Consider the following 14686-nt stretch of genomic DNA (forward strand, 5'->3'; position numbering starts at 1 on the left):
AACATATTTGATCTAGGAGGGAGGTTCTGCAAGGACCTTTGTTAAGTGCATGCATTATTTGTATGTGTAGAACATATTAAGACGTCCTATCAAACATATGGGTTATATTTTGTGTATGCATGCATGCATGTGTGTGTGTGTGTGTGAGCATGTGTGACCATGGGCTTGACTGTGTCTCTGGCATCTGCAGCCTGTCCCTCTGGGCACTGGGGCCCTGATTGTCTCAACTCGTGTAACTGTCACAACGGAGCCCAGTGCAGTGCCTACGATGGGGAGTGCAGGTGCAGCCCCGGCTGGACCGGACTCTACTGCACACAGCGTGAGTCTCTGCCGTCCAGTCACGTAGACACACACTGTCATCTACTGGCAGTCCCACAGAACTGCAGCAGATGACATGCGAGAATCATTTTGGGCAACCGGATGATGTTAGGTTTTTATTTACTCCCCTTTTTTTCTTCAGAGGGAGCAACATCCAAATAACGCTAATGGTCACTCCATTGATTTGCTAATTATACATTCCAGTCATTCACACAGGGATAGTGCACATCATCAACATCAGTCAACTAATTTGAATTCCATTATCAAACACCCCAAGGGTCTCTCTGGTGTCATGCTTCTGCTCTTTTGCATGGAAATGACTTTTGTTTGAACTGTTTGCTTTTTTCTCACATAGACTTTCACCATTTCCAGTCATCTCATTCTTTATCCCCATGTTATGCTAACAGCATAACCACATTTTGTGCTGAAGCAGGAAATGTTTAATTTCCATTCATTCACAGTGTCCTTTATTGAGTGTGCTGCAGAGACATTAAATAGTATTGATTTCTGTTTTCCCCTGAGATATGACCTTGACTCTTGACAATGTCTTCCACTCTCTTTGTTTTCTCCTCCCCTCCCATCACAACATTTTGACATCTGTGTCCAGGTTGTCCTTCAGGGTTCTACGGCAGAGACTGCTCTGAAGTCTGTCGCTGCCAGAACGGTGCAGATTGCGACCACATGACTGGCCAGTGTGCCTGCCGCACAGGCTTTATTGGGACGAGCTGTGAGCAGAGTTGAGTAGGCCCAGCACATTTTATCGCCGAGCAAAAATTACCTTGTGGTGTGTGTCCATAAACACTTTGGCTCCCACTCCCTAAGTGCTTTAATTTTGATGGATGTAGTAATGCACCTCTCTCCCATGCAGAGTGTCCTGCTGGTACATTTGGATACGGCTGCCAGCAGCTTTGTGAGTGCCTCAACAATGCTACCTGTGACTACGTGACGGGGACGTGCTACTGCAGCCCTGGATATAAAGGCATCCGCTGTGATCAAGGTGAGGGGTAATCGAGATGATCGAGGCTCTCCACTGTATTATCACTCAAACACAGATGTGTACACATTGTTTAAACAACCCACTCTGTGTGTTTTCTCTGTAGCAGCTCTGATGATGGAGGAGCTGAACCCGTACACTAAGATTAGCCCAGCACGAGGTTCAGAGCGCCAATCTGCCGGAGCTGTTATGGGCATCATCTTTCTGCTCCTCATCATCATGTCCATGCTCAGCCTGTTTGTGTGGTACAGGCAGAGGCAGAGGGAGAAAGGCCATGAGATCCAGCCCAGTGTGTCCTACACACAGGCGATGCACATCACCAACACAGACTATTCCCTGTCTGGTAAGCTGTTTTACAAACTATAAATATATATATATATTCTCACTATGGACACATGCTGCATGCTAGGGTGGAAATGTAGATCTACAACAATGAGCTAATAACAAAAATCCTTCCTCCAAACAAAAATATCAGAACCAAAAATATGAAATATCTAAATATCTGTGTTTTTGTAGGTGTTGATTGGTCAAAACAATCATTTTAACTATTGATACATGTATTGTTGGTAAAGACAGATATTTCTGATAAGATCTTTGTGCATGCACAAAAATATTGAAATAATGTTATCAAACCTCGCCTGTTGTTTGACCCGCAGAGTGTGGCAGTACGGTAGCAATGAGGACCAGCGCTGCGGAGGTCAACCCGGCGCAGGGCATCGTTGGCAGTGTTGGCAGCAGCGGGCAGTGCTTCTCCAACCCCAGCTACCACACTGTAGCCCAGTGCAACGTGGTCTCAACCATCTCAAGCAACCTGGACGGCACTCTGACCCTCAAAGTAAGATCACTCTCCATATTTATTTACATTTAACATAACTTACTATATAATCCTTTCATTTACTAAAGTATAAAAGCAACACACACTGTGCTCTTTCTTTCACAGCCGGGCACTTTGAAAAGTCGGAACGGCGCAGAATGGAGAGCCTACTGCAACCTCAATGACCTCGGTCAGTTTACCTCTCTTACTTACGATAAAACAACACACACAGCCCCATTTTTAGACTTTGTAGAACCGTCACTTCAAGGGCAAAGGCACATGAGTCGTTAGCACAAACGTCATATCGGCACATCCTGGACACAGCTACCCTGTTCTGAATGAAGATGAACCGAGGGTTTCTTGTTAGACATAACCTTTGCTCTTATTTTGATTATATATGCGGGTTGGACAGGGAGAGCTGTGGTGAGGAGGTGGACAGGGTCACTGCGAGCTCATTAGTCCTCTTTCACTTCCCCCAGTGCCACATCTTTCTGTGATGCCTCACTCTGGGTCAGAAACTGCCCTCCAGGGCTGTGAATTATAGATAATTAAGTGTGACAGAAAATGACTCTATAAAAGCTTAAATCCATTCTTCAAATACCCATATTAGATTTATAAACAATACACAAACATGTAATAAGTCTTTTATAATGCATAACTCATATTATATGTACTGTAGTTGTTTAAGAATCTTCCTATAGGCAACCAAAAGTGAGGACTGGTGTATAAAGACCGAACAATAACAACGAAGAATATCAGAATTGATCATATATAATGTAAAACATGTCTTCATACTGTAGGAGAAATTATCATTTTTAACACAAAGTGTACATTAATGAAGACTAAATTACCTCCAGTCATAAATTAACAGATATATCATACTGTGTGTCTTTTCGGAAATAAAGTATAATTTCCACATTAAAATCCATAAAAGAGCATAAATTCTTACCTAATTAAATAAAAAATAAAATGTACATCTATTAAAAATAAAATACATATCTTATCATTTCTAAAGTTTTCCTGCTAGACACAAGATGCTTGCTATCTCACAAAAAGCCCATTCTTGATGTATGTGCAAAGGCGGCTGCAAGTTCTTTTACATTACTTTGGTAAGAATTGCAGATTGGATTAAGAATGACTTCCAAAGTACAAAATCACAGCACAGAAAAACTCCATGTTCAGCAGTTGAATGTGAAAACAGCCTTGTGTCAAACTCTGCATGTACAGTATGTACTTCACAGTGAAACACAAACATCCAACTGGAGGAACACGAAGAAAAACATATTTGCAAGTTAAGGGAGGTCGACTTTAAATATGTGTCTCTTGGTTTGTGCTGATACAAACTGAAAGAGATTGTTAATACTGTCATTCACAAATCTAAATGTCCATGACTAATTCTCTGTCGTGCTTGACTTAAAGTCTGATGTCTTGATTTACACATTTTAATTTAGTATGAGAGCACACAGCAGATTGATCATAACGACAAGCTCCTCTCAGAGAGCAGTGCTGTATGTTAATTGATGTAGCGTTAAACAGGCTTGTCCTCTCTTCATGGTGTGTTGTTGTTTGGCACACATCCCATTATGACCACAGTCAATTATGCAACCTTGTAAGCCTTGAGGGAAACATACAGTAACTCTTCATATTCTTAATATTTTCCAAAATAATGACAAGCATAGCACTTTTTAATTAGATGTTTTCTGTAAATGCTCATGCATTTGGGGAATTCATTTATGGTTTTGAACAATATGTCTACATTCTTTACAGATGTTCAACAGGGGGAGACACAGACACAGAGAAGCTCCAACAAAGGTAAAAGATGTATTATATATAACAGTGTGTGTTTGTGCTGTGTGTATGTAGGAAGGTTAGCAGACATGCTGCATGTGGTATCCTGTTTAGCTTCACCAGCACCAATATGCTCGACATGTCAATTTCCCCATTTGGTTTCATTTCCCATCGGAGACTCTCTCACCCCGAACCCATATCCTTATATTCTCCATGATTTATTTGAAAACTCTCTGCACTTTGGACAAGATCATGGTGGGCTGGGGTTTTGTTCCAACAGTAATTGCTGTCTATGGCTCAGTGCCCGATACGTCATTTGGTCTCCCACACTGTGCAGTGGCTGCTGAATGTGAGGGACCCAGGGGTGTGGAGAGTGGTCTGAAGGAGCTCTGCTGCGGTCTCTAATGAGGCCTCTTATCAGACTGATGAGACTGTTATGGATGAGATGAGCCTTCCACTCTTTTCCCCTTTGTACTCTGATTACTATCTACCACCATTAGTCACCTGGCGGAGACAAAAAAAAGCAAAACTCTTCACAATGTTCCTTGCCATTCTCCAGACCGTACTAATGTCTATTTAAATTGTAGTGGTCATATCAGAGATGAGCTTTAATACCCCTGCAATAAGTCAGTGACAATCCCTTAATCTTTATTGATGGCGAATATGTCCTTGTCTCACGGCTACTGCAGATTACATCAAGAGCTCCATGTGCAGCAACAGCTCCTGCTCCCTGAATAGTGAGAATCCATACGCCACCATTAGAGACCCACCAGGCCTGGCTTGCAAGCACACAGAGAGCAGCTATGTGGAGATGAAGTCCCCCTCCCACCGGGAAGTGCCCTTTGGAGGCACTGCCACCCTCCTAGGCAGTGCGGGCAGGAATGTCTATGATGTTGGTGAGTGCGTTATTGCTCTGCTGCGTGGAGCTCAGCGGGGTCCTGCAGCTCGTAGCCTTGCTGGTCATGCTCCCTGCTGAGGGCCTGTGCAGACTTTGTAAGCCTTTATAAGGGGAAATGTGAGCTGACTCTATTGCATGCACTTCTCTTTTCTCCTTTTGTTCCTCAGCCTGTGCCTGACACTCTTCCTCTGTGTTTCTCATGTTCCTCTCCTACTTGTGTTCCTTCCTTCTTTCCTAAACTACTACAGAGCCAACAGTGAGCGTCCTGCAGGGACCCAACGGCATGGCCACCGGCTTCTCCCAGAGCCCCTATGACCTCCCCCGCAGCAGCCACATCCCCAGCCACTATGACATACTTCCCATGCGTCATACCCCCACACACACACCCCTGCCACCCCCAGAAAGCCCCAGCTCCCTGCTCTAGAGAGCAAGACCCCCCGCCCCGGCTCACAGGGAGCGGCAATCGTCAACCAACTTTCAACCAACGGCCCTCCCTTTTTCTCCGAGTGTGTTCAATTAGATACTGAGATGTTGATAAGTTGAGATGGAGGGACAGCCACAGCTCTTCTGGACCCTACTCTCTTTGGCTCCTTCACTCACATTTGTTGGAGGAAGTGGAGGAAAGAATGTCCCACACACCAGCGACCATTCAACCATTTTATTTTCCTATAGAACTGATCACTCAAACTGCAGCCCGGCCTCTTTATGGACCTCCTGAAGTGGAACATGATGGTTCCAAGCTGCGCAAAGGGCAGCGTACATGGACTGGGCGGACAGATTATTTACAGGGAGACAGACATCCTCACGCTCATTTCTACCCCATGATATAGGGTTACTATTCAAGGGCAACCAAGTGTTTATAATGCACCCTAAACAGAAGTGATTTTCTCCACAGGAAAGGAAGGTATATACTAACCTTGACTATTTCGAAACGGGTGAGATTTACTACATACACATCAGAGTTTATGAAGTGCGACTGTGTGCAGAAGCTGCAGATTGGCATGCAGCTGACATGGAGGGATTATGGTCTGCTCTGAGGGGAGAATGGTTGAGTCAAAAAGAAGAGGACTCTAAATGTTAAATACAGAAATCCAGCAGAAAATTCAATAAATAAATGAAAATAAAAACAGATACAGTAACTATGAGTTCCCCCCCCTCACTGATGAAGTGATCAGATATTGTGTTGTTTTTTATGTGAAAGCATTTTCTTCTTGCAAATGTCTTAGTTTACATTTTTTAAATATTGGGTGTTAAGAAGGGATTGCTTTTAACTTTTATGTTTTGTATTTATAAAGCTAATGGGCTTATTTATTTATTTATATTAGTGATGGTGACTTTTTATTAATGTGACACTAGAGTTAAAAAAAAAGATGAGCATGATCAGATAATGGATACCCACTGATGTAGATAACACACAATTTATCTTCTTGTGAGATGATCAGTGTCATTTCTTGTGTGTTTTTGAAGTTATTAAAAATGTTCTTTCTCTCTCTGTCAGATTGTAAATTAAATATAAAGTTTCAGCTGACCAATTCAAGACCCACGATATCCTGTGCAGTATTTACAAAGGGAACCACTCTGTATGTAAAAAGTCAATTTCTGAAATCATTTATGTTTGTATCAGGCAAATTAACGTATATATTATTGAACTGAATTTATTCATTCACTATGTGAATTCCATTTCACCCCCTGTAGAAGCAATAACATGTTGACAATCGATGCCCAGGCGTTTCATTAGTGCTGGACGTTATGACATCTTTGACCAGTGTGGTGACAGTGGATCATATTTTACGTGACTGTTTTTCCTTTGAGGAACTTTTTTCCAATTGCTGTCATATCAATGCTGCTTGTTGTTTTGGTACTTAAGTTTCAAATTAAAAGCCTATTCTGCCATCAGACACCTGGTTTGGTCAGGTTCTCGTGTCAGTGTTAGACAGGATGTCTCTTTTCATCTGTTGCTGTGAATATTAAAATGTCAGGGGTATGAATGGTGACAGGACTGATAAATGAAGAATTGAACTCTAACAAGTTAGACTTTTTTTTTTTAAGTCCGCTACTGGGTACCAAACTTTTGTCAAAAGTCTACAGTTAAGGAAAATCATGGATGCCCATTTTTCTTGTTAAACATCTCAAGGATGAACGAAGAGACATTTTGTCGATGTGCTCTCATGTTTAATAAGCTTTTTCAGAGGAGTGACAACTATTTAATTCATAAATCAAAGGCCTCACCATGATGTACAACTTGTGAATTTAACAACATTTTATTGTTTGAAATATCTGACATAGAGATTTTTTTATGATGGCATTTTGTTTCTCTCCAACAGTTTTTGTATATACAATAAGATAATAAATAAAAACCCGATGTATAGTTTTATAACTACCCATCCTTGCATAAAGAAGTTACAATAATCTCCACCTTGACTCACTACCTCCTAAAAAAAAAGCTGCTTACATGTTATTCTATTAATCAAAATATATAATACATATAAAGGAGGGTCTTTTTCCAACACAATGAGAAGCTTTACTTTCTATACTTTGATCATTTCTGGCTGGTAAATGTATTCAAGTATTTGAGTTTTCAATGCAGGATTTGAACTTGTAAAACAGTATTTTTACACTGTGGTTTTGCTTTATTAAGTTAACCAATCTAAATACTTCTTACATCAGTCACTAATGTTGCATTTCTAATAAACCTGGTATTCACATTCAACACTTTCTTTTGCACAATTGAACTCATCTTCATTTTTGTTAAGAATGTGACATTTTGCCTTTGCTAAAGGAATTAAGAAAGGAAGCATTGAATCACCTTTTCTTAGCATTTAGAGAAAATTCAACCAGCTTTCATAATGTCTGCTTTCAAAAATACTTCAGGGTCACTTTATTCAGTCAGGAACTGTTTCCATTGCAGCTAGCTGAGGAGTAGAATCACTGGAGGTCTGCAAGGACAACATGTGTGTTTGTTAGGTATAAAGTTAATCTTTAACTTCCTGTCTAACAGGAACTTTTGACTCAGTTCATCCTCCACAACACCAACACTGCATACATTATCATTATTAAACAAGCATCTGAAGCAGTACAAACAATGTGTTGTGGTAAACAGCAACACTGTGGATAACTATAAAGAAAGCTGTTTTAAAATATGACATTGTATGGGACCTGTTAAGAGTTAAAGTGAACTGCTTACTAGGGTAGGAGTTATTTAGTTGTAGTCAGCAATTGTCCAGAGCTCGACAGATGATGGACATGCCCAGCTGACAGCCAACAAGCCCTGAGTGATGCCCACTGAAAGGAAATGCAGCCAGTGAGTCAAGAAGCTAATGGACCAAATAAAACTGAGTACTTCAGAAAGAGCTGGAAGGAGAGAGAGGCCTGAAGAGGTGGGGTCAGCGGGTGAGCACTTCAAGAGAGCTTTTTATATTATTTTTCAGCTTGTTGAACTCCCTTCCAGCAACGAATGGGGTTTCTCACAGTTGAGAGAGAGCCTAGAGAACAGCATCAGAACAGAGCTATAATTTAAATTATTATATTGCAGTTTAAGGGGCACATACTGGAGGTGAAAAGCTCAAGCTGTGTGAAAATCAAATTGATCTCGGCATGACTTCCTGTTAAAAAGGTGCTTAAACAACTACTCATGTTCGAAAGCAGGTACTGCTGCTGGGGAGCTGCTGATGTGCTCTCTGTGACAGAAAGGGAAAAAAAGGGATTTATGGAGCGTTGACTCATTGTTATTATGAAGTTGTATTTCCTAACAGAATTTGTTCCCTTTTCTTACACATTCATAATTTTATAAATATAATCCTAACAGTGGAAAAGACAAGTTTCTTCTATTCCTATTCTCATTTCAGTGTAATGCATGGGATAATTAAGTTATACAATGTTTGTTTAACTTAATCAAATTAATATTCTCACAAGCCTATGTACAAAAGCTAACAATATTCAACTGCCATGTTGACTGGTGCAACAAGGCAAGGCAATTGTATTTGTATTGTACTTTTCATTAAATAAGTTCACCGCTTTCACAGTCAAATGCATAAAGCAACAAGTAACATGTAGAAAATTTGATAAATAAATGTCTACCAAAAATAGCATATAATTAAGCTGCAGCACAACAACCAACCTTAGCAACAAGAGGCCACGTTTCTTTTCAGACCACGACCGAGGAGACTCAGTATTGGTGGGCATAGACGCGACACATTGAATAAAACAACGAGGACAATCTATCAATTCGCAGTACCACTGTCTCCAGGCTGATTATTAAAATGTTGTAAAATATTGCAGGGGCAAGAAGAACTGCAGGACTTTGCCTCACTAATGCAGGCCTTGGGCATAATCCGTTCTGCTGCAGTCAGCCTGTCAGCTACATCTTTTAGCCAAAGCTGTTTCTCACAGAGGCTGCCTGTGGGAAGAGGCCATACCTCCAAATGCTCTGACAGAGTTGCCCCTTTGGTTTTTTCTCAAGAGGCTGCACCTGTATGCAGACCACACTGCTGCTGGATAACCTGTCACTTTCACTTCAGCCTGAAGCAGGATGTTTAAAGCCAGGGTGGTATACATTTAAGGGAATATAATACATTCTACAGCACATGACTACCTCTGTTAAAGTTTATATTTTGCAAATGAATTACTTCCATCAAGAATCTTTGCTTCGTTTATTAAAGCTTTTATTTAACCGTGTACCATTTGACTGCACTCTCCTGTGGATGAGTCCATAGCAGAGCTCAGCTGCAGATCTTTATTGCAGTCACGTCCGGCTACAGGAACTGTGAGGATCCATCACACCAGAGCTGGATCTTTAGCCACTCTTAATGCATAATCAGTATTCATCCCAGACAGGCTGATCATTTTCACTTCTTTCGTGTCTACTGCTCTCCAATACAGATCAAAATGTACCTTGACACACATAACTCCACACAAATACGCTCTTTAAAAGTAAGCCTAGAACATTTTATGGACAAAATATATTCTAAATCCTTATAGAGGTCAGTAAGACCATGTGAAGACACTTTGGTCGTTTCCAGATTGGTTTAAAGCTAAGACAGACATTTTAATGACATTTCTTCTTTTTTTATCTAAAGTGGTGTTTTATTGTGATTCACAGTGTAGTCATCATTTTTGAAGAATGAGCAAGCCATGGCAAGTTTATTTATAGAGCACCTTTCAACACAAGGTAATTCAATTAGCACAAGGAAATTCGAGCAATAGACTTAATGCACAAAAATGCTTGTAAAATATTAATATTTAAATCAGTTATTGGATCTAACATGACATTGACCAAGTGGAAGTTTTTTTGTTATTGTTTCACTGATTTAAGTTTGAATTGTTGACCCACTATGAAGCCAAAATTGTATCCAATATCATGTCATATGACGAACTGGGTCAACATTTAGTCCTGTTGCCTGCAAGGCCTACAGACTGCATATTATAGCAATAATGGCGGTTCAAATTCAAATGGCTTCACAGTGCCCACATTATGAAACCCCTAATTAAAACGGAGTTCATTAATCATTGGGGCTTACTCGTGGAAAATAAAACTCATGCAAAGAGTTATTGGAAATGACTAAACTCGCACAAACGGAAAAGGGAAATATGTTAAGTTAAACGCTGCTATTCTTCCTGTTGGCCACCAGGGAGCAGCCACGATGACTGCACGTGAGCGAATGGGTGAAGAAATGCAACCAAAAGTAAGTTTTATTTTTGTATGGGTGTTAATCGATGTTCGCCTCTAAAATAAAATCACAGCTAATTATATCCAGACACTTACAAAGGCCAAACCATTAAAGTAATGTAACTAGATTAAGTAACAACACGAGCCTGCATGCACAGCGGTTCTATGGTGTAATGGTTAGCACTCTGGACTCTGAATCCAGCGATCCGAGTTCAAATCTCGGTAGGACCTGTGTTTTCATAAACGACGTTCACATGTTAGGAGACAGCATCATAAGAATGATCAAAAATATGCAACCGTTATGTTGATGGACTGAAATCTAAGATAAGGGCTTTTTAATCAAATGATTATTTCTGAAAGTTCAAATATCTTGTTAATCTATTACAAAGGCAACTTGTCAAAGAAATAAAGCACATGGCAGAGTTTGTACAAATAGCAACGTCTAATTTAAAGATTATTCAAGTAGGTTTGCAATGCATAGACATGTTTCACAAACACAATATTAAATGGAAACATTTAAGTAAATCCTTGATTATATGACTGTTTTGCAAATGTAATGAAAGAGGCCTATAGGACACTGAGAGGAACTTAACCAACATCTTTTTTTTTACAAGGCCACGGTTAAACTTGAATGCAGGAGTGAAGCTTTTAATATGGATGAGTCTACAAGATTAATTATTCATGAAATGGGGACCCCTTAGTGAACCAGTCTGGCATAACGGTTTCTTACATGACCTTTGGGTATAGAATAACAACAACAACAATGCAGGAGGCTTGTCATACTGGTGTGGCTTGCATGACATATTATCTGCATTGTGTCAAGGTTTTTGTATTTTCTGCTAATTACATCAGGCTGCAATACGGTCATTTATTTTGTAATTTTCATCAGGGATATTGAATGTCTATAAATCATAATGTCTTTAATCATAAATAGTGACATGCTGGCTTACACCTTAAAGATGACTGATTGTATTTCCGCACGAGAGACAGTAAAGCTGTGACAGTATTGGTCTTCTTTTAAATCTCATAATAACCCCTTACACATAGTTCTTTATTTCTCCATGTAGCCCCCTTTCTGAGTATCCTGAGATAAAACAGAAGGTGCTGTACCAGTACAAATTCTCTGTTCAGATGACTCTGTTAAGCTTAAAAATACTCACTTCTCTTTGCTGTTTTTAGTCTCAATAGGTTGTTCCCATGTATGCTCAGTTTCCCACAGCAGAAGTGTATTGACAAGCCTTCTTCACCGGGGCCATTTTTTTTTTTATTCTCCTTGTTATTTGACAGAGTGGAACGCCCACAGGAGCTGACTGTGTTTTGATTTATTGCTCCTGCAAAACAAGTCAAGTGATGTGACATATTCATGTTTCGGCCCGATGAAATGACTTCAGGCTCGTGTTTTATACAGTAACCATTGTACTTTGCAGTTACTATAAAGTCAAGGATCTTGACTGACAATAATATGAAATGTAATTATGACCACTTGTTATGCCTAGAACAATAGTCAGTTGCCCAAATTAAAACTCAATATGTAGTAGACATTCCCATATTAGACATTCCATCGAGTCCCCTCACTTACACTGAACAAAAATATAAACGCAACACTTTTGTTTTTGCTCCCATTTTTCATGAGATGAACTCAAAGATCTAAAACATTTTCTATATACACAAAATAACCATTTCTCTCAAATATTGTTCACAAATCTGAAATAATCTGTGATAGTGAGCACTTCTCCTTTGCCGAGATAATCCATCCCACCTCACAGGTGTGGCATATCAAGATGCTGATTAGACAGTACGATTATTGCACAGGTGTGCCTTAGGCTGGTCACAATAAAAGGCCACTCTGAAACGTGCAGTTTTGCTTTATTGGGGGGGTCTGGGGGGGTCCGAAAACCAGTCAGGTTTAACCCTAACCCTAAAACATTTTTTAATGTGTCAGTGGGTGACATGTTAGGGTTAGGGTTAGGGTTAAACCTGACTAGTTTTAGGACCCCCCCAGACCCCCCCAATAAAGCAAAACTGCACGTTTCCGAGTGGCCTTTTATTGTGGCCAGCCTAAGGCTCACCTGTGCAATAATCATGCTGTCTAATCAGCATCTTGATATGCCACACCTGTGAGGTGGGATGGATTATCTCGGCAAAGGAGAAGTGCTCACTTTCACAGATCTTTTCAGATTTGTGAACAATATTTGAGAGAAATGGTTATTTTGTGTATTTAGAAAATGTTTTAGATCTTTGAGTTCATCTCATGAAAAAAGGGAGCAAAAACAAAAGTGTTGCTTTTATATTTTTGTTCAGTTTAATTGCTTCTTAGAGAGGGGGGACACAATCCACACTTTCAAAATATATCTGAAGTTTATATGAGGCTTTTACAGTTGAAGTAAGATGTATTGTTTTTAATATTAAATTCCCTTTTTTGGTTTCCATCCCTTCAAGTGATAACACAACCTAATGAGGGAAAATACTTTAACCAAGAGGACACCTTCCTCTTTTTTCTAACTCAGAAGCCTCACATTTCCTCCAGATTAACTTTTAAATGTATTTCAGCACAGAAAGAGGATTTTGTCCCCCTAACCCTATTGGAAGTCCCTTTGGAAGGATTACTGTAATGTGAATATTATTTTAAAACAGCAATGGAAGTGGATGGTTTGATCCACTGAAGTGGCTCTGTTTAATTGTATTAGTAGGCTACATAATACATTCTGGTATAAACTGCAGGTATAATTAGTTTGAACTCACTTCATTTCAGAGATTCAGCACCTTGCCTCTTTTCCTGTGAACACATATATCTGAATGCAAGGCAACATCCCTGTGTGATGAGAAAGCCTGGGAGGCAGATGATAATTTGTTTCCCCTTTCTGCACAGATAACCTTGACTGTAGTCAGATTTCAATCTGTGTATGATTACATCTCAGACAGATAAATGAAAACCACTGACACTGTCTGTTGCTGCTGAAGAGCTAGAGGCAATCAGCTTGAAGTATTCAGGTTTTTCATTAAAAAAAACATTCATATTTTTCCTTTTTCTTATTCAACAAAATCTTCTCAACTGAAAAGAGGCAAACAGTGCACAGTGTGATGGTAACATTAGATTTATTTAACTCTGCCTCTCTTATATCCTATTTTTTCATCCAAGCAATCTTTTAGTTTCAAATGTATGTGACTCTCATGACAACAAAACTACAATGTCAAAACCCTGTTGGTTTTATTATCATAAAGATAATTACAACATCAAATATTACACAGCAAGACCTGCAATCTTCCGGTATACACAAATATGGACATTCGTACATTTCAACAGAACTGTATGTCTTGGCATCACCACAGAAGGGCAGCAGAGGGCAATCCAATAGGCCATGTTGTCTCTAGCCACATCAGGCACTCTCACTCCTCTGCATCAGTTCAGCCCGTCCAAAAATGAGACATTGTGTCTGCTGACTGCAGTTACTGTCAGAAAAAGTTTAAGCATTTCTTCAAAGTTAACAAATAAAATAGTTTATGTGTTTTTTTAATTCTCTGCACTTCTCACATGTTTAATAGATAGATAGAGATTAACCTGTTCACCTACATTTCAGTAATGTTAAGGTAATTTTACTGTGATTCAGTCGAATGCCAGAAAACAGATAAAAAGCCAGGTAGATAACTCGGTAATCTTTTATGCAAACAACCCCAAAATGTGCGAATTCCAGTTTCTCAAATGTAGGGATCTGATGTTTTATTTTTTGGGTGGAATTAAATTAAATATCTTTACATCAGCTGAAAAATTAAATAAATGACATGCAAAACAATTACATTTAATCGACAGTTAATCAAATAAATATATTTTATGCTTCCTTTGCTTATTTATTTTTTTAATAACATGCTATTCCTTGTGTTTGGGCAAAAATGTCTAGAGGATGAGTTATATATTAATATAATAATCATATCAATAATAATAACAAAAATGTGTTAAATAAACAACAGAAATAATCACAGTCGTAAAAATGATAGTCTTTTGTAACCATAATGATAATAATTAGGCTTTTAAGAGAACACAAATGTGTTTTCCTATTCCTCTTATATTCATTCGAGCTTCTCATTATAAACTATTTTACATAAAACATTTCCTCACATCTCAGACGTTTGTTTTACTTTTGTCACAGCTGTCAGCTTTGTCATCAGTGACGTCAGTGGAGGTTGTAATCAGTCACGTGACCCGCGCAGGTC

General features: G+C 39.3%; 1 protein-coding gene across 6 annotated transcripts in view; it reads left to right on the forward strand.

The window, feature by feature from the left end:
• Nucleotides 1-7194, forward strand: part of megf11 (multiple EGF-like-domains 11) — a 71428-nt gene extending 64234 nt beyond the window's left edge. For 3 of the 6 annotated variants that reach the window (XM_079681468.1, XM_079681469.1, XM_079681472.1), the window contains 7 exons: nt 191-319; nt 926-1054; nt 1187-1315; nt 1419-1655; nt 1969-2147; nt 2253-2316; nt 3894-4592. In XM_079681468.1, the coding sequence (XP_079537594.1) occupies nt 191-319; nt 926-1054; nt 1187-1315; nt 1419-1655; nt 1969-2147; nt 2253-2316; nt 3894-4261 (1235 nt within the window). In that variant the 3' untranslated portion in view covers nt 4262-4592. The other 3 variants (XM_079681473.1, XM_079681470.1, XM_079681471.1) reach the window with 3 other exon arrangements.
• Nucleotides 7195-14686: the final 7492 nt, after the last annotated feature.

This window comes from Notothenia rossii (genome assembly GCF_949606895.1).
Source record: "Notothenia rossii genome assembly, chromosome: 5".
NCBI classification, from domain to species: Eukaryota; Metazoa; Chordata; class Actinopteri; order Perciformes; family Nototheniidae; genus Notothenia; species Notothenia rossii.